Source organism: Montipora capricornis, chromosome 11 (genome assembly GCF_036669925.1).
Source record: "Montipora capricornis isolate CH-2021 chromosome 11, ASM3666992v2, whole genome shotgun sequence".
In the NCBI taxonomy this organism is placed as follows: domain Eukaryota; kingdom Metazoa; phylum Cnidaria; class Anthozoa; order Scleractinia; family Acroporidae; genus Montipora; species Montipora capricornis.
The window spans coordinates 5,758,815-5,779,123 of NC_090893.1; the positions used below are offsets into that span (position 1 = coordinate 5,758,815).

Below are 20,309 nucleotides of genomic sequence, written 5' to 3' on the forward strand. Positions count from 1 at the left end.
CAAAACATGAAATTAGGGCAGTCTTACAATCACTCTAACATTACATGCATTCTCTCTTATTGTCCAATATGGTATGGAGGCCTGTGCAGTTGTAATTCATTCCATTCTGGTGGGCATCGGCAAATCTGACTAGTTATTCCAATAAAAATAGTAAGTCATGTCGCTGCAACTTTGGCCATCACCTCTAAAACTATTCCTGCTGCAATAACCACATTTCATCCCCTCCTAATTTGAACTCAAAAGGAGAAACTATTCCTTTCCCAAAATGAAATGCCTTAAAACTAAAACTTGGTCAAATTACTCAGATCATGGTGTATCAATATTAGCACTGGTTTCAAAGGTTAGCTCCCTAATTTTACACGTTAACAGGTCAAGATAATTAATAGATAGATTTAGCCAAGCCTAAAAGCGCAGCTCCCGGGTTATTTATTCTTATGATAGCTTAACCTGGCTTGAGCCTGCGATCCAATCAAACTCCAGTACCTGGTCAGCGGTCAACTTCAAAAAAACAGCTGGGCTCGATGAGCTCTAAACTTGAACCCATAATATGGTCACCTGATACTGGTCCGCAGATACCTTGTTTTGACAGGTGTCAATTAACCTTAACATGGATGTCCAATATTAAAGATGTATATGTACACTGTAAACTGGCTGGAGACAAGTATACCGGTCCAGTATTGATTCTCTAAAATTGAGCCTGCGATATGGTCACATTGGCATACATGGAGGGGTGGATGCACAGTTGAATGGCGACCATGCAAAACCAAATAATTTTCTTGCACAGAATGATAGGTTGCCATATTTTCTAACCTTTGGTGCTCTGTGCGTGCGCCTTTGGAGTGCTATCAGTTCACTGAGACAGGATCAGTTTTAAGAGCAATTTTTAAGTCAACACAAAAACAATAACTATCACAAGGACTTACGATCATTTCAGTTGTGGCATTCAATTTCATAGTGCATGAACCCTGGAAAAGATACAACAATGAAAGAGACTTTTTCACTACCTGTAATTTAAATAGGGGTAATTAAACAAAATTTGAAGTTGGCAGCTGGCTAATGAGTAGATCTAGACAATGATGATGATTTTTTCCCAGTTCAATTTTTTTTAGACCAATTCAATTTTGATTTTTCTTTTGTTACAGATTCTGATAATGAATATTAGACAAGAAAAATTTGAACCATGTTGTAATATCGCTAGCAGGAGACCCCTATTGGTTTGCGAGTTCCTGATTGTTTTTCAGGACCACCCGAAGACCCAAGCAGCCATGTATTTATTTCTTGTAGTTTCTGAACCATGTGCTTGACAAAACACTCCTTAAAGTACATGTAATCAATGTTAAAAAGTAATCTTTGCATTCTGAACTCACAACAAATCACAACAGATATCCTTTCTACAGCTGTAAGTAAATATTCATATGGTTTCAATCACTAACCAATGGAATCATGGAATGGCACAATGAAAGGTCTTTATTTTCTAGAAGTTTCATGTAGCGTATAATGTTTGTTTCTGAGTGATAACTGTTGAACACTGGATGAGTCAGATAGTCACTGAGTCTCTTGAATGAACCTCTAAGAATACTGCTGGAGGGAACTTGATCCATATTAGCTGCCAGTGAGTCCTGAAACAGTAGCACACAACAAATAGTTGTCACTACCATTCAAATGCTCAGTACAGCAAAGGGCGCTGATGCTAAGATTCAATTCTGTCCAAAGGGGTCAATTATAACACAGTCTGCAAGTCATGAACCTCTCCATTTCTATTGTGATAATAATTATTATAATGACCTCTACAGATTCTAATTACAGATCTGAATTTGCTCTAACAGATGCACGTGACCTTGAAGTGTGTAACTTGCAACTCTTTTCCTTGGAACAAAACTGGGTTTTTAGGACACCAATTTTATGCCCAAAAATGGACAAAAATAAGATCAAAGCTTCATGTGCAGGAATGTGCAAGCTACATGTATGTTACATCCAAATACAGAATTTTTAAACTCAAAAAACCCCAGCTCTGAGCCAGAGTTAACACTTTAAGGTCACGAGCTTCTGGCTCTAATAAATTATTAATAGGTAACCCTCCTACCCATGGTAATTAACTCCTCTTTATTACCCTCAGAATGAGAAAAATAATTACAGTAACTGTCCCTTCACAACGCCATACTATCAAGCCAATAGGTGAAGATTAGTTTTGGCTAATAATCAGAGCTGATTCTGAAGAATGTGTACAGGTCATTATCATAATTACTTACATGTAAAAAACAGAAACGGAGAGGTTCATAATAAAGACAGTATGGATATAGTCATGGGGTTGCAGGTAATTAATAATTGAATTATTACTGAACACAAAGCCAGAGAAAATTAATAGACTAAGTCCATTCTTAACCCCATAACTCCAAAGATTTTACTGTCTAATGCCAGATGATTTTCCTTGTCAATGGGGGCTTCCTTGGGTTCCCAGGGGTAAGCGATATTTGCGACAATTAAAGTGCGTATGACAGATTTTAATTTATTAGCTCAATTGAAACATCATGGTTTTGAGATAAAAACAACCAAAATAACTCTTTACCAATTTTCCTTCTGTGCGGCCTTCAGCCTTTTAAAAATTGGAATTTTCAATTCCCGTTGGGTACAAAACCTCAAGTGCTAGTTTAGAAGCAGTTTCAGAAACCTCTCAATCTAAAAAAAGAGAAAAATTTGGGCCCTGGCAAAAAAATTTTCTGGTATTGACGTCACAGTTTTGCTATATCCCCATTTTCCCTACTAGCATGGTTTTGTACCCCCTTGGAAGTGAAAATTCTGATTTTTAAAAGGCTGAAGGCTACACAAAAAGGAAAATCAGAGAGGAATTATATTATTTCAATGAACATTGGGAAGCAACCTTTTTCTTTGTTGATAGTTATGTTGTTATGTAAATTTGTCATTCTAGCGAGAGCTACTGTATATAGTTAGATTTCAACTGCTCAAATGTCTCTATTAGCACCAGTACATATGGCATAATAATTTGTGATTACTTTCTAAGGTAAGAACATAACGATATTTAGTGATTTCTTAAGGACATGCAGTGCCAACTAGTTATTCAAAGGTAATTCTGGCTTTAGTTAAGAAACCTTTACATGCAGAGATGGTTCACCTGTTCTGTGTACATTTATCTATCTCTTCCAAGCCACAATGGTCATAATTTATACACCCTAATGTGGGCTTGTTACCTTGTGGATTTTATGAAGCTTAAAGTCTCAATGACAACAAACGCTAGTTCAAAGAAATTTGAGTCCCAAGTGGGCTTCATACATGTACCTTAAATGGATTTGCTGAGGAATTGAGACCAGAATAGAAAGGCCCTGATCCTAGAAGTTGGGGTTTGGGCATTCAGCTAATCGCCTAAAGCAACAATAATGCTTTGGAAACAGTAACTTGAAGTACTTACGGTTGAACTTTCACAACCAAACACCCACAACAAATCAACCAAGTCTTTCTCTTTTACTTTTTCATCAAGAGAAACTCCAACCTTGGACAAAAAGGGACAAAATAAGGTAAACAAATAAGTTCAATTCACCTGTTAGGCAAAAATATCTGTCAAAAGTGATACATACGGTTTTGTCATCAAACTTCCTCAAATTGATCTGTCGCTGCTGTGCTCTTTCTAAAATGTCTGAAACATCACCAGTGCCTGATGAAACCTGTGAGAGTAAGAGGCAAAATAGATCCATAAGCATCTAAAACATCCGCAAAACAGTCACTTTCCTGAAACATTTGAGTCATATATGTACCTTTAATGTGTCAAAGAACAAGTCATTTTCCAGCAAGTGGCCTGCACGTTTCAGCCCTGAGTGAAAACAAGAACAATAAGATCTCAAAAACAAATTATCTCACCAGAAATGGTTTGAACACAGTGGAGGTTACAGGCTATAAGCTGACCAGAGTTAACTTTGAGGCAAAAACTCATTTGAACACAAGAAACCACAAGGAAATGATGCCCCATACACGTTTTATAAAATATTCAAAACATTTACGGAGTCTGCACATCGTTGTAGAGACCTTTGACCCTTACTGGTTCAAGAATTAGTTATAAAACAATGTTATTTGAGGTATCAATATCAAGCAATGGTAGTGATATTTTACCTTCAGCTAACAAAAGAGTTGCATCATGTACCCGCAGAGCAATGTCCTTCAAACCTTTTGGTCCATGGTACACAGCATACATAGCCGATATATTGGCAAGCAGGGCCTTAAAAACAAAACAAATAAAGGATTCTAACCCACACCACTGTCACAACAATTAAGGAACCTTGGACTCCATAATAACAACAGAATGCTAGACAAAGAAGTAAGCAAACTTTTAATTAATTAATGCACAACGACATGCAACATTCCAACGACTAGATGGCAGTAACACAATGTTACTGCCATATATGCTACTGCTATAGTCTGCCCCTGTTTCACAACAATAATAATATGGATGACCTTTTGCTACTTCTTTCCTGCTATCCCACTACCTCTGCTCTAATTCTCTGCTCAACTTTCTCTCCCCCTTGCCACAATTTCGCTCATCCCAAGCCACTTAAAGCCTGGAACAGGCTTAGAATACTCTTGCTCAAGAAACTACAAACATCTTTGTAACATGGGATTTTACTCCCCCATCAGTAAAACCTGGTTAATGGAATGTGACTGCATGTACTAAAAGGGCTAATCATGTCGCGATAGCCATCTTCATGTTCTTTGCAGTCAGTTGTTCAAGGTCATAACATCAATAGTCTTGTTGTAAATAAAATGAGGACATAAGACTTTGTTCCTAGATACACCTGCAATAGCCAAATCTGTTAAGGCCTCATTCATCTACTGCTAAAGAGCATATGTAATGCCTACCTGCTACATAGTAGAACCTGTGCAACTGGCTACTTTAATAGACAGAGTCTAGCTAAAGCTTCAGTAAGCCATCCAAGGTTCACTTGGCAGTTTGTCTTCTATAATTATAGTAAACCAACTAGCTGTTTGCAAGTTGTTGAAGTTTTTCCCCTCCCACCCTCCCTTTGGACATGGGTTGGATATATCGCTTTGCCGTCATTTAAAATTGGTTCGCTCCTGTGTGGTGCAGTTAAGTCTGCACAGTGACTCCCCCAAGCTTGTTGGCTCGTTTGCCTTTGTACATTGCTTTCTAACCAATACTCTTGGCCTATCCAGCTTGTGCTGTTCACCACTGCATTGAAAGCAAATGCAAATGCAAACGTGTTAACGCTTATCTCTGAGCAGTACTGTAAGGCGTACTGTATAAAATTAAACAAGGTTTTTATTTTGATGAGGTGGTTGATGACTCCATTCCTTCAGTATTATTTGCCATTTTCAGCGTTATCTGCACACAAATATTGTGGGCTCATATTTTGTTTTGCTAAACTGCTGACAACACAAAGCAGGGTGACAATTTTGCGACTAAAATTTTCGAAATTGCAAGTATTTTTGTCTCTTATAGTAAAATTTTTTTGTTAATTTCAAGCCCTGTCCCAAAGGACGTAAAGGTCCTCTTGAGGTAATTTCACTGATACAAAATTCATATAACTTTTACAATGCTATTACCTGTGCTGTGCATATATTACTGGTTGCCTTGTCACGTCTTATGTGTTGCTCACGTGTCTGAAGTGCTAAGCGGTAACATGGCTTGCCTTGTGCATCCCTGCAAAAACAAATCAATGAGTTCACAAAACAAAATTTGCCAATTAAAGGCTCACCTTCAACTGACGGGCACTAAGCGCCATGGAACAATTTTCATATATAAAAATAGAGCCAAAGCTGAAATTCATCCAATCAGATTGCTGTGATTAGCAATGCGAATTTCCGTAACAAAAACAACCGGCTGAAAAGCCTGTCAGTTGAAGGTGAGCATTCAATCAAATGCACTAAATGACCTAAAAATCAGGCATTCATGTATTTCAGCCATTCGCTGAGAAAAGTCAGTCGCAGGGCCACTACACTGGTCACACAGTTGAATAAGACAGTCAATTATTCTTTTGCAAGCGACAGTCAGTCAGTCAATACACCATGGACAATGAGCTAAGAATGAAAGTTCATCAGATAGCCAAAGTGACAGCAAAATAGTTTATCAAACTTGTTTCCAGGTTTTTCTTCTGTTGGAATGGTCTTCTCATAAGTGTTTGCTCTAATAATTGTCTAACGCCTGACGATTTTACTTGTCAACTGAGGGCTTCCTAGGGCACACAAGGGTTCACTGGGTTAAAGATCTCGGAAGAATTAATTATTATATAATATTAGTATTATATTAATATTAATTAATATTAATAAAGATTCAGGAAGGGGCCAGTCTCCCAACCATCTGTGATGTCCCATATTTTGGGAAACTTGTGAACAGACCACACAAGGGTCTCTCTTTCTCTGGTCCCTGGGGACAGGAATATGAGAGACTGAAAGATCAAGGTTGATATTAAATCAGTCTGTTGGTCATTTATCAAGACAAGCAGTCACATAGACAATTAGCAAAAAAAAAAGGAAGTCTGTCAATCTTTGAATAACTGAAAGATACAGTCTGTCGAAATGATCCGTAAAAGAGAATACTTGAATCGAAAGAATCTTGCCTCGTAACTCCTACCATTCTACCAGGCATCAATCTCTTCAAGTTTCCCATGTCACGCACAGCAAAAAAACCAGCATGAGGGCCCCCATAACCTGGTAAAAAGATGATAATCATGTCTCAAAAGTTAAAAATTTAGTCAATGCTAAGCCAGTGCAAAAAGCATCTGACAACAGTCACTAGTGCTGTCACTGAACTGAAATCCTGATTACCATGCTCTTGCTTCTGCATAAGAGACCACTGCTTCGTCTTTTGCAACTTTTACATTACCAATACACTAGCTAGGCCTACACTGTAACCATTTCAGGGTTTGTACTCTTTTAAGCACTTCAAATTCCAGGACTTTCCATGACTTTTTCCATGACCTTCTCTAGCTTTCCATGACCTTAAGTTTAGCTGTCACATAAGAAAATTTTCAAACTATCCTATTACGCAGATCAAATTTGAGAAATCAGCAACCTCTTTCAAACCAACTCAGTGAAACGTTTGATTGTTTGATAGAAACTCATGTTTATTCCATTTTATCCTTGCTTTGACACTGCAATGATTAATTGAACATTTATAATTAAAAATATCCTTGACTTTCCATGATCAACCAAAAATTCCATGACTTTCCAGGCCTGGAAAATATAATTCTTAAATTCCATGACTTTCCAGGTTTCCAATGACCCGTAAGAACCCTGCATTGCATTTGCACCAGGCAAACACATACAGGAACAATGATAACTGAGATGACTTGCTCGTGTAAATCTCGTGTAATCTCATGACTCACCATACGGAACACCAAATCTTTGTGTGGATCCCACAGCAACATCACAACCAAACTCTCCAGGAGGCTTTAAAATTGTCAGTGCAAGAAGATCTGTGGCACAAACTGCTAGAGCCTAAAATAACAAGACCATAATATAAGAGTAACTTCCCTTTAATTTGGAAATCAAATTAACCACAATGCAATAATATTGATCTCTCTATCCCTAGCGGGTGGGAGTGACATCTTAGATCGTAGATCAAATGTCTTGATTAAAAGGAAGCCTTGCTGCTGCCCAATGTTACCAATTGGCTTGACTAATATACCACAGTAACAGTGGTTAGTGCATTGTAGCTGTACGCTATTGACATTTTGCTATACTTTGTCCTTTGATTCACTTGTCTGTAATTGGCATTATCACTTTAAAGGCTGTGTTTTGTTTTAAATTTTGTTGTTGATCATGTTGTTGATCACTGTTAATGTTCTGTTGGTAATCTTGTTTTGACGAACCCTTAATTGAAGATGGCAAACCACCCCATCCATCTGGACTAATTAAACCACTGAAATTTTTTAACTTCCTTGTTCAAAAAGTAAATCACATAAATCCCATCCCAAAGGGATCCCCCTAAAAATTATGATGACGCATGGCCTGTTTATTTGCACTTCTCTAAGAACAATAATTTATTGTGTTAAGAGGTGGGAAAAAGCTCATGGCTGGCCTTCACTTCAGGTTGCGGTCTAAAAGGTCCAAAAAATGGAGAAAGGTCTCAACTCTTTCAGTCCAGGATGGCTTTGCCTGCATAATTATTATATAATTCACCTTAGCATCATGAGCTTTGTCCACGAGTTTTGAAAAATCAACAATGTTGCCATTTGTGTCAGGATACTGGAACAAAACACCACTGACATCTTGGTTCGAGAAGTCGAAAGATGTACTGTCACCAACAATCACCTCCAATCCGTCACCATCAGGCCCTAAAGTGCTTAAGGACATTATTGTACTACAATATTAGATTCAAGAGGGTCAAGGCCTAAAAGGAACTACCTGTACTTTTTAACCCAATGACTCCAAGGAGTGAGACTTAAAAGATTTTAATGTCTAATGCCAGACAATTTTAGTTATCAATGGGGCACAGTTCAGGAGTCAATGGATTAAATAATGAAACTAAGAAAAAGCTTGCAAGCAAGAGATAAATTCCATTGAAGGATTTGGATTACAACAGTGTTGTTAGAGAAATGATTGTGCTTCTTCAGTGATGACTTAGGGATACTCAGAAAAAATCTAAGGGCTCATAATTGAAGGGACTCTCAGCATCTCGGCCATAAACTGGCATCCACTGGACTGAAATGTGACTGGGCTTGTTGAAACACGTATTTGTGCAATAATTATTGAAAAATCAAAGCAACAAGTGACTAGCTCCTTTTGGTAGCATTGCCCTAAAACTTTGCCCCGGAATTGCAGCACCTAGAAAGAGGCAAAGACACAGGTTGAAATCCCAACGTGCCCAGTAGACAGGTAGACTTGATGACCCACTTTCTTGGGGGTTTGGTCCACTTTCCAAGGCACATTAATTAGTCATAAACAAACAAACAAACAAACAAACAAACAAAAAACAGGGAAATTATTATGTATTCATTTCTCTTGTCATCTCTTAAGTTTTTTTAATTGATTGAGAGGGTGCTTCCTAAAGTGTTCACCGAAGGTGCTTGCCGTAGTGTGAAATCTACTTGTATACTTGACAACCAGACAGGGGTTTTCTAAAGCAACGCAAAATGTTGAAAGAATGAAGGACAGCTACACAATGTAAAAAGAAAAGTGACATTTTTCAAACTTACCTTGCTCTGGTTTCTATAACAGAGATAGTCTGAGGATGACAGTTCTTGTCTACAAAGAATTTTGGTTTCTTATTGTACCTACAGATAAACAACAAAGGAGGGACACAAAAATAATTTGGTTTTGGTTGAGAAAGGAGGGATCGACTCAGGCTTAGCAGTTATCAACCCTGGCCTCGGTCATGAGGTCGTAAACATGTGGGCTAAGTTTCAGTCTATCTCAATCTGACTCAGAGGGTTTTTCTCCAGGTACTTCCGGGGACATTGTGCCTGGGACATTGTGTTGTGTTCTTGGGCAAGACACTTTACTCTCACAGTGCCTTTCTCCACCCAGGTGTATAAATGGGTACCAGCGAATATAATGCTGGGGGTCACCCTGTGATGGACTGGCATTCGATCCAGGGGGAAGTAGAAATACTCCTAGTCTCTTCATGCTACAGAAACTGGAGATAAGCACCGGACTGATGGGCCTTCTAGGCTCGTAGAAGACTTTACCTTTACCTTACTCTAGACTGGTTTTCCTCCCACATTCAACACGATTTTTCAATTGCCTCGGTTGCCAACGGTATTATAATTAAATCCTAATGCTGCACACTCCATACAGGGGGAACCCACTAAATTGAGTCAAACATTCCAAGATAAATTGTTCCTATGGTAACACGTTCCCTGCCCCCTTAACAAAATGAGCCCTGAGCTGATTGCAAAGGTCAAATGTGTTCAACGTGGATCATCCTACCATCTTTTTCTTTCAATCCAGTGAACAGACTATTGCCTGAGGTCACTCACAGGGCAGTTATTGCATTGTTGGTGGTTTGAAATGAAAGTTCAATCTTTGTCAATTGATTGTAATGGGTTATTGTCATTGTGGGAACATTTTATCTCAAAATATTCAACTAAATTTGGTGAGTTCCCCGGAATGAAGTGTGCAGCTTTGGAATTTTATAATACCACTGACAACCAAGAAATTTAAAAATGGCTCAAATCGTGTTGAATCTCGAAAAAAAAAAAAGTCAGGAAGAGACCCACAATGGCAATAGGGTAAGGCTTTTTAATTGAGTATCATCTTAAGCCTTTTATTGGGATTCCCAACATTACACATGTTGGCTTTCCCTCACACTGAGCTTGGGGAGCCTGTGCTGCTACATGTAGTAAATCAAAATCACAACTAAATCTCCCAACTAAATCAGATGTTGGGGTTCTGGAGTCAATTGCCGTGAGATGTACCCAAAATAGAAAAAGGGAAAAAAACAAAACAAAAAAAAAACATTTTATTTTGATTCATTCCTCCTGGCTGATTGAGCATGGTTCAGTGGTCAGCACACAGGTTAACATGTAGATGCACTGAATCTTATATCCCATTCTGAACTCCAAAAAAATCCAATCTTTGCTCTTCATCTGCACTTGCTGCAGCAGATCACATGCACATTATTGAAATTTTATTTTAACATAATGGTCCCCTTTTTGGTCTAAATGCCATACACTACAGCCCTCTACCTTTCTGTGCAACAGCTAATAGCTGAGGATCTCTTAGAAATAGTATTTGTGATGGACCTAATTACAGGCATTTGTTTAGGACAAAGTGGTTTCCAAGCTCTAAGGTCTAACAGAGAAGGGCTCATGGTAAGTTAACCACCATAAAGGAAATTGAAAGCTGACGTTTCCAGTGTTAGCCCTTCAACTGAGCTCAAAATATCAGCTTTCAAATTTCTTTATGGTGATTAATTTACCGTGTCAACTCCATTGAAAAAACCCTTTTCTGTATTCTACTTCCCCATGTACGCAGCACCACAAGTTCTTCAGAAACTGAACTCATTTATTCAAGATAAAAAGGCACAATCATTTCTAACTCACCTATAGCACAGGGCCATGGCTTCAGCAGCAGATGTTGCTTCATCGAGAAGTGATGCATTAGCAATGTCCAAACCTGTAAGATCACTGACCATTGTCTGGAAATTCAATAGAGACTCCAGTCTCCCCTGTGCCAGTTCGGGTTGGTAAGGGGTGTAGGGTGTGGTCCTGATGAGTTAAAAATGAACTAATGGTTGTAATTTGTCAACTACTGAGTGATTTACAGCAAGTCTTCTGAAAAAATGGTTTCTGAAATTCAGCTTCAAGAAGTTTTCCATTTTGTCCAAGCTGAGTTGGTGTGTATGGTACATTTCAAGATGTGTTGGAAAGAAAAAAATTCTTGAAAATAGATAATTAACAGTACTGATAACTTATTTTTCTTCTAAAAAATACTGGGTAGATAAAGTGTTAAAAACCAATAAACGAGTGATGCAGTCTCAAAAGGGCAAACAAAAATTGCTAAAACTTTGCAACCTCAAGTTAATGTACATGTTACCCCACTGTTAACAAATTGCAAAGACATAAAGTCACAAAAATGATTATGATTAGAATGATTAAATTTCCAATTTTATGCCATCATTGCAGGGTTCTCCTTATCAGGCAGTAACCGGTAAAATTTACTGCGTGTAAGAGCACTTATTATCACCTGCAAACGTCCTTTGCAGAACGTCCAACATTAACCAATTGCTTTACCAGTTTGAAAAGATGCCATACCTGTTGCGCTGAAAACTAGGGAGAACCCTGCATTGATGAATTAATATTGCCAAAAATTCAAGTCCTTCATATAATAGAGATGGTATGACCTTCTAATAATTAGAAAAGTTTGGATGGTCTACCACACAGTTATAGGAAACCTTATCCTATTAAGACTGTTAAAAATGGTTCACAACTAACCAGTATAAACAGTAAATAATATAGCAATCTTGTTAAGGGCAAGTCAAAGTTTTGAAATAAGGACTTTAATGATAAGTCAAGTTTCTTATTGACCAATCACCATCCACGTACTCCAAGTATTTTGTAGGCCAGGTCACTCAGCATCTTGTACTTTGTGTATTTGTTATTGGTGCTTGCTGGTACTATACATGTTATGTTGACATACAACTAGAAAAAAAGCTTTAGATTGTGTGCTGTCATTCGAACTTCACAAGGATCTGAGGTAAAGAGTCAGCGTACTTAATAGACTACTGCTACCACATTATGGTCAACACCCAAATTCTTGTCGTTTCTTCTGTAAATGTCTCTTCAGAACTAAAACACTTACCATCCCGGATTTTCCAAGATGTTTCTTAGAATCGGCTTTGGCATGTGACAGTCATAATAACCCATTCCAATATATGATCTCCATATCTGATTGCGTTCAGCTATCTGCCATAGCTTCTCTAACATATCTGTCTCACCTGCAATTACATTGAATAAGGTGCTCCAGAAATGGTTATCAACTTCATCAAAGTATGATATTTTCAAATTAAATTATCTAAATGTGTTTGTGTAATCTTTGTTCCCTTCCAGCATAGGTCCCTCATGGCATGAAAAGCTCTGCTAGCAATTAAATACATTTTATTTTTACAGTTAACTTTTGTTATCATTTTACATTAATTAATTAATGAAAAACCTCTTCTTCTGTTTAATTGCACATTATTTTACTTTTGGAAGCAGCGACACACTGACTAAATATTGAACAATGTTAGTAATTCAAAGAATAAATAAACTTAAACTTGGATGGTGCAGTGAGCACTGAGATGTGAAAACCTGGATAACAAAAAAAAAAGTAATGTTGGTTGGGTTTGCTGTGAGCCTGAAGTGTCCTGACAATGCTGTGAGGGTGGGGTGGGGGGGGGGGGGGAAGAGGAGAGGGAGGAGTCACTATATTGATGACAGGGTTTGTTGGTTCCTTTGGTGGCCCATGTCCATCCCTTTCTGGGATTTGTAGCACTAAAACTTACCCATTTTTATGGTGATTCCTCAGTATTGCACTGTGCATATGGTGTCAATAGTAAATTAATTGGATCAACTTTGCAAGATTGGAAATATGGTGTAAGTCGATCATATATGCTAAAACAGTTCTCAAAACAGGTGAGAGAGGTTGTGAATGACCCATAATTCTTTGCGAATAAGCGCGCACATTCCAAGAACAAGGCGAATTTTGTTGTTTCAATCTACGATAATCAAGACAGGCAGGTACAATGGTGTTTTACTCTTAAACGAGCATGGTGACCTATATTTTTTACTCCATATTTTTGGTGTGCAAATTATCCCCTTTAAAAAGATTTTTTTTTTAAAATTTATCAGAAAGAAAAACACAGATATAGCTAAAAATGTACACAAAGCCCCTTACCCAAGGCTGTAAATTATGATCTTGAAATAAATGATTTGAGAAAGGTTTGGAGTCAACGTCGTTTTAAAGTGGTACTACGACCAAAAAAAAATTTTGTTTTTTCCTTTGGATTTCAAAACTATGTTAACTAAACACTAACTCACCCAAGTTTTAAGTTCTGATTTTAAAAAGACACCTGTTTATTTTAGCTGGAATTTTCTTATTTATTGGTCCGCCATTACTAACTTTAAAATCTTGAGAGAGCTGGGTCGAGGAGAAAATGACGTCAAACACTCACTAGTTTAAGAATGCAATGCGTGTGTACGCGGCCTAATTAATATGCAGCACGGGAGTTTCGGGCTTTCAGACTTTTCAACCCGTGTTTTGCATATATAATAAATTGCGTTTACACGCTGAAATTTTAAGCTAGTGAGTAAATGACGTCATTTTCTCTAGCTCCAACCCTCTGAGGTCCAATCGGCCAGTTTTGAGCGTGAGTAATGGCGGACCATGAAATCCAAAACTTACACTCAAAATAAACAGCCTTTGGATAAAACTCAAAGCTCAAAATTTTGCCAGTTAGGTGTTAAGCGAACACGCTTTCAAAATCTGAAGAAAAAAAGGAAATGATTTTTTGATCATAGTACCACTTTAAGTTCAGTGATTTTTCCATAAACTATATAAGACAGTGTTCCATGTGCTCTAGACTTTCTACCTATCAGGTGTTTTTTCAAGTGTTACTTTAAAAACCCTCTCGTTTAGCTACTGCAAAATGTACCCTGAGCTGAGGAAATAACACGCATGATCAGTATCAGTACAGGCATCAATGAGGTAAGATTGGCCCATTGTATCTCTTAAAGGGAACCTCCACTAAAACAACAAAATAGCTTTAAACCACAGAACATAATGTTTACAATTGGAATTGCTCAATCTTTTTCCAATGAAAGCGTTTGTATTCGAGAAAAATAAATTCCAAAAACGCTTATTTTGGTTTTTAAATTTCCCGGGCGCCGCCATCTTGAATAATTGTGACGTAACTTGGTTGCCCTATTGTTCCAGAAGAATCGCTCTTTGTATCAGAACAATAGGGCAACCAAGTTACGTCACAATTATTCAAGATGGCGGCGCCCATGAAATTTGAAAGCCAAAATAAGCGTTTTTGGAATTTATTTTTCTCGAATACAAACGTTTTCATTGGAAAGAGATTGAGCAATTCCAATTGAAAACATTGTTCTGTGGTTTAAAGTTATTTTGTTGTTTTAGTGGAGGTTCCCTTTAAGTAAGCACGGTGACATATCTTTTTTATTGTAGTTCTTAAAACAGGGATTAGTAGGGAACATTCAACTTTTTTTTCTGAGGAATCACCTTAAATATACATGTATAAAGTTAATTCACTTTTTTAATAGTTTTGTTTGCAGAGATTACAGGCCACCTACAATAATAACAGGAACACTCAACTTCCTTATGAACAGTATAAGAGTGGAATTTTAATCATTGCAAAAGTTGCTTCTCTGCTCTGCTCAAAGAGAATGTGCCCATTTGTTAAAATAAGGGGGTTGACTCGCAACACTATGTCCCTGGCCAATGACAAATCAGTTTACTTGTCACTAGGTGCCCCAAGGAAGGAAGGTCAATTTATAAGCTTCACAGAGCCTGCTGCCTTCACTCAGCTAGCTGGAGAGCCTTTAGTGGTTTCAGAGTTTCAGGCATCTCTTATTCCAAGAGTTGGACATCTTTATTTACCGATTGGATTCGGTTTGCATGAAAAAAATCATGCCACATTTGGGTCGATTGGACTAGGATGGCGGTGTCAGCTTCTAATTTTTTCGTTTTCCTTCTAGAGGAGGTGATAGTCAACCTTATTAATTTTTTTCTGAAACTGTGTGAGTATTAAGGACAACGACAAAAAGCCATGTGGTAAAATTTTATCCATTTTCATTTGTAATTTCTTACAAATTTCCTTGAACTTCACTCCATGCTTCCTGTATTTTCACCAATAGAGAGCTTGGGTGACCTGTGGTTGCAATATAAAACTTGCAAGGAGTTGCGTGACGCGGTGTCCCAAATTGAAATATCATGTGATCCATTCGGTAAGTGACACGGAAAATGACCCGATAAATGGCAGAAAGTTAATATTTACACAGTAACATGTTTGGAACATCGCATGCACGAAGCCAAAATGACCGGAGGGTAATTGTGTCAAGTATCCCGCTGTTTCAAGTGATTTTCCACCCGACAAAAACATGCCGGCGGCGGAAAATTACTTTGGAAAACCAAACCATTGGCAAGATCCTAGAATTATAACTTGCATTAATTCAATTTTAGCATCGTAAACAGTCGCGGTGCGACGTTTTTCCTAGCTATATTAAAACATGTTTTTCTATATTTACAACTTACTTAACGGTTCCTTCATTTCCAGATCCTTCGAAAATTTGATTACGGACGGCAAGGTTTTCTCGATCAATTCATCAACGCTCTAAAACAACGACAAAATACGAGTTCAAGTCCAGTTCATAACAACGCAACAGTATGCGCCACAGAAACTCATATCATTCATTAATTCATGTTACCTGTAAATTCAGAGTTCCCAGCATCTCGCTTTGTTCGACTGCATCTGGACCGATATGTCGCCGCATAAAGTCATCGCCAGGTGGAGCGATCTGTTCCAAACTAAATTTCTGTGCTAAACTTGAAGAACAACGAGCCAAAGTAAACGAAATATTGAGAGATCTCGAAGGCGAGTGCGTCAGGAGAGTTGTTTTCAAAGTCTTGATTAAGTAAAATCGACGACCAGCGCTCACAACAGTTCGATACATAATTTTTGTTAAAATAAAACTCGTTGAGAATATAACTTATGCGAAAATTCGAATGAAATCAGGCAATTTTCGTAAATCGACAAGCTCAGTTACGCGAAATCTACAGCTTTGCTTTCGTGGACCACGCTACAAAATTTATGGGTGCCATTGACAAATATGGAAAGTCCATTTTGCAAATATGGAAGCAAGCGCACCATGAAAGAAACACGAATTTACCACAGTAGTTCAAGCCACCACGGTTAAAACCAAGGACTCAAAACAAAAAAGGAAATAACCAAAAACCCATGACTAAAAGGTTTGGAGTAATTCCAAGGATAATTAACCATTTTCACGGGAACAGAACATTCCTCGCAAGTTTTAAATGCTTTGTGTTCGCGCGAGTTAGTTTAAATGGCGGGAAAACGCTAAACCCACATACCCCTGGTGAAATAGCTTGTTCCAGGCTCCCAGATAGTCGGGAAAGAGAAAAAAAATTGCGTACGAAAACGAGCAAAACGAGTGGGGGTACAACCCCTTCGTTTTTCGCACGCAGTTTTGTTCTTTCCCGACTGAGAGCCTGAAACAGGCTACTGGTGAAAAGGAAAATTTGAACTGCGGATATATGAGAGGACTGCGGGATTGAGAAATATTTCCAGTAAATAATATAACGTGGTCAAAGCCATTTTACTTGATAAGTTCATGAAATGTCAGTCAATATGATCAACAACAGTCCTTCAAACTACTAAACTCCAATGAAATAATGATATTTCAACACTAACAAATCCAACTTTTTTTAGGGGGAGGGAATGGGTATGCCTTAATGGATCACGTTAGATCTGTATACATGTATCACTGACACCCTATCAAAAATCTTTGATCTATCCCTGTAATGACCGTTGGTAAATTTAATGGCAAGGACTTAATTAAGAATATATGAACTTTTGTATATTTTTTGAACTGCAAAATGGACATGAAATGCAAGTTAGAAAGATGATTACATTAGATATTACCAGGGGTAAGCAACTACACAGAATTCAAACCCATAACTGACTGGGTGTTTGTGTTAATTGGCAACTTAATAGGCAACCATCTCTAAGAATTCATGCAAAATGAAAATCCAAGGTTTAGGTTTGGTAGATGAAAAATGGTTTGACTGACCGCTGAGTAAAATAATGATGCCTTTAAGTGCCCCTGTATTTGCTTCACACCTGACTGGCAAATTTCGAGCTTTGACTTTTATCCAAAGACCATTTACTTTGATTTTAAGTTTTGGATTTCACAGTCCGCCATTACTCACAATCAAAACTGACTGATTGGACCTCAGAGGGTTGGATCTAGGGAAAAGTGATGTCAAAGGCTCACTAGCTTAAAATTTCAGGGTATGAATGCTGCCTAATTATATATGCAAAACACGAGTTTCAAAGTTTGAAAGCCCAAAACTCCCATGCTGCATATTAGTTCTGCGGCGTATAAATGCATTGCATTCTTAAACTAGTGAGTGTTTGACGTCATTTTGTCCTCGATCCAGCAATCTCAAGATCTTGAAGTTAGTTATGGCGGAACATTAAACAGGGTGTCTTTTTGAAATCACACAGCCTGCACAGCCCCATGTGTGCTTTCATCGTAAAACTATTGGTAAAATCTCTTACGTTCTAATTCGCTTCGCTCAGACAAACATAAATTATTTTATCCTTAAATTCCTGTAATACAAATAAATCAGACAAGGAATGTGGCAGGATGCACAAGCAGATCCAAAACCAGGGCCAGAAAAAACCATACAGCCTTACTATGGACACAAAAAGTGCTCAGTGTGATGCAATTTTAGGTGATTTCCTTGCTTTTAAATATCCAAGTCATTAACAGCCAGAAAAGCAAATGCAAACAACATAGTTATTAGATAAATTTTCTGTGCAAATTTTTGTTTCTTATTTTGTCAAAACCTCATGTTCGGAGTGCTCATGAATAGTGTAAAGAGCCCGTATGATAAAATACTTATTGACTGAGTTTAAGATGAGCCGGACAGGGAAATATTTGGCCTGAGGTCATGGTGCACGGACCTTGCGCATTCACCACGACTTCGGGCCAAATATTTTCCTGTCCGGCCCTACCACTCAGCCAATATTTACGGTACATACTATTTCCTGACAAATCAGATCGGACACCATCACAAACTTTAAATCAAAGTTAAAAAGATCATTCCAGCTTAAGCAGTTGCTATTAGTTATGTGTCATTAACTACTTAATACCCAAGAGTGAGGTCATTACAGCAAAATCTCAAACTGAGGCCTTGCCGTATTGACTGAGTGATAGCGAGGTCGATACGGCTAGGCCGAGGTTTGAGATTTTGCTATAACGACTGACAGGTCAAGGTTATTAAGTTGTTTATTATATGGCTGCCAGAACAGGATAATAATGCCCTAGAGCTTAGCTGCTCTTAGCCAATCACAGTGAATGTTATATCGGCCAGAAACACTAGCCACATAATAATTTATATTAGAGCAACTTTCATATGACCTTGAAAAAGTGTTTGCATTTTGTTTCATGGACCAATGTTTGGCAAAATTAAAACAAAGTTTCTCCTTATTCCCAACAAGGAAACTCCTAATATGGACAGTAAACAGTTTGATCACCCAATTACATTACCGCATTTCAAAATTAATGATGTCTAAGCAAAATGCTGATTGCTTTCCAGAAAGTTCTATGGAGGGATGACGCTGCTTGCTTCCGCGTTCACTAAGTGAAAATTTGAACTTGTTTGTTTTTGTTCGATAAGCCAATTAAATGTTTTGTCTTAATGCTTAGTTTTCAAGGTCATACAAAAGTCACTGTAAAGAGCTACTGTTGAAATATTCGTATGTCAAGGGCCCCAATAATTATTAGACTCTACATATGTGCCCTTCTCCATTCTACATTCTTTCTGGGAAAAAAAATATCTTAAAAGTAATAAATTTATCTACTTGTAAGCCCTATTCAAATGTATCACTTAATGAATGGAGAGAATCTAATAACTAAAAAATATAATAAATATATAAAACTGCAATAAATTTTCCAGCTTCCAGCTGGCTTGATAGCTAAGTTCGCAGAGAAGGTGCAGTGCAATATAGTACAGTCCTCAAGCATGGATTTTCTAGGCTTGCTTAAGAGACCTTCTGTTGTGTTTCTATCTACATACATTAATGTCACTCAATTACTTTGTTTATTCAGTCATACAACATGTACATATACAGAGATCTTATGCAATCACTCGTGACAATCACATGTCTAAATTGGTAAATATTAACAACGGTCAGGATACAATATTCCTCCCTTGTCTTAGTAATTCTATTATTCCTGTGAAACAATGGAGTGGCCAATTATACACTGTAGTTCAATTCAATGTTCGATCAAAATTTAGCTTAATGCTCTACAGGAACAATAAAGTAAACAAAGCTCAAAACTTTCTCTTATTTTGACACATAGTCCTTCAGGTAAGCTGGTGTGATCTTCTGCCTGGCAAATCTTTGGGGCCTTGATTGGCCTGGTGTCTGAGTAGCACTGGGCGGTGTTGCTGTTTGCGGTTGGTTGGCACCTGTGTAACATGGCATGGATGTGGTGGTAGGGCAATGGTTAATTATGATGTCATCATCTGAATCTGGTCCCAGTTGTTCGAAGGGTGAATAGCGCTATCCACCAGATAAATCGCTATCCACTGGATTGGAGAATGATTTATCCCGTGGATAGGGTTATCCACCTTTTGAACAACCAAGGCCTGGTGTGTTAACTTGTTTCGAACCCCAGTAAACAAATAGCTTCACACGTAACGAGTTATGCCTGTGCTGTTTCCCTTGTTCATCTTCCATAACTATTTGTGTGCTCCAAACTTCAATGATTCTCATGAGGTTTCTGTGGAATTTTGTCAAATACTTGTTGACGTGTCGCTGGGTGATCAGGACAAGATCGCCCATTTTGTCGTTTACGGTCGATGTACTCTTTCGCTTTCAATCATTTTTCTTGGGCAGCTTTGGCGCTGACGATTGAATCAGATGTACTCCTCACTGTTTGTATGCTGGCTATCTTTGTTCAGAGTTTCCTTTGCATTAGCAGTTTAGCGATGTGGGGTGGTGCAATGCGCAGTGGTGCGATAGTTCAACAGTCAGTAGGGATTTTCTCCAGTCTTTTCCTTTGATGACAGTGGTTTGAACAATCGTGTTTCTC

The 20,309-nt window shown here is 38.0% G+C and overlaps 1 protein-coding gene across 1 annotated transcript in view; it reads right to left on the reverse strand.

Moving 5' to 3' along the window:
• The window catches only part of LOC138022854 (glycine dehydrogenase (decarboxylating), mitochondrial-like), a 29,637-nt gene extending 13,354 nt beyond the window's left edge, over positions 1-16,283 (reverse strand). The window contains exons 1-15 of the mRNA XM_068869842.1: positions 15,891-16,283; positions 15,718-15,796; positions 12,268-12,403; positions 11,010-11,174; positions 9,162-9,239; positions 8,146-8,308; positions 7,350-7,461; positions 6,582-6,672; positions 5,569-5,665; positions 4,120-4,225; positions 3,768-3,823; positions 3,591-3,677; positions 3,425-3,505; positions 1,434-1,619; positions 924-965 (exon numbers count right to left, since the gene is read on the reverse strand). Of these exons, the coding sequence (XP_068725943.1) occupies positions 924-965; positions 1,434-1,619; positions 3,425-3,505; positions 3,591-3,677; positions 3,768-3,823; positions 4,120-4,225; positions 5,569-5,665; positions 6,582-6,672; positions 7,350-7,461; positions 8,146-8,308; positions 9,162-9,239; positions 11,010-11,174; positions 12,268-12,403; positions 15,718-15,796; positions 15,891-16,136 (1,725 nt within the window). The 5' untranslated portion in view covers positions 16,137-16,283. The remainder of the gene's footprint in view (positions 1-923; positions 966-1,433; positions 1,620-3,424; positions 3,506-3,590; positions 3,678-3,767; positions 3,824-4,119; positions 4,226-5,568; positions 5,666-6,581; positions 6,673-7,349; positions 7,462-8,145; positions 8,309-9,161; positions 9,240-11,009; positions 11,175-12,267; positions 12,404-15,717; positions 15,797-15,890) is intronic.
• Between the last annotated feature and the right edge of the window lie 4,026 nt (positions 16,284-20,309).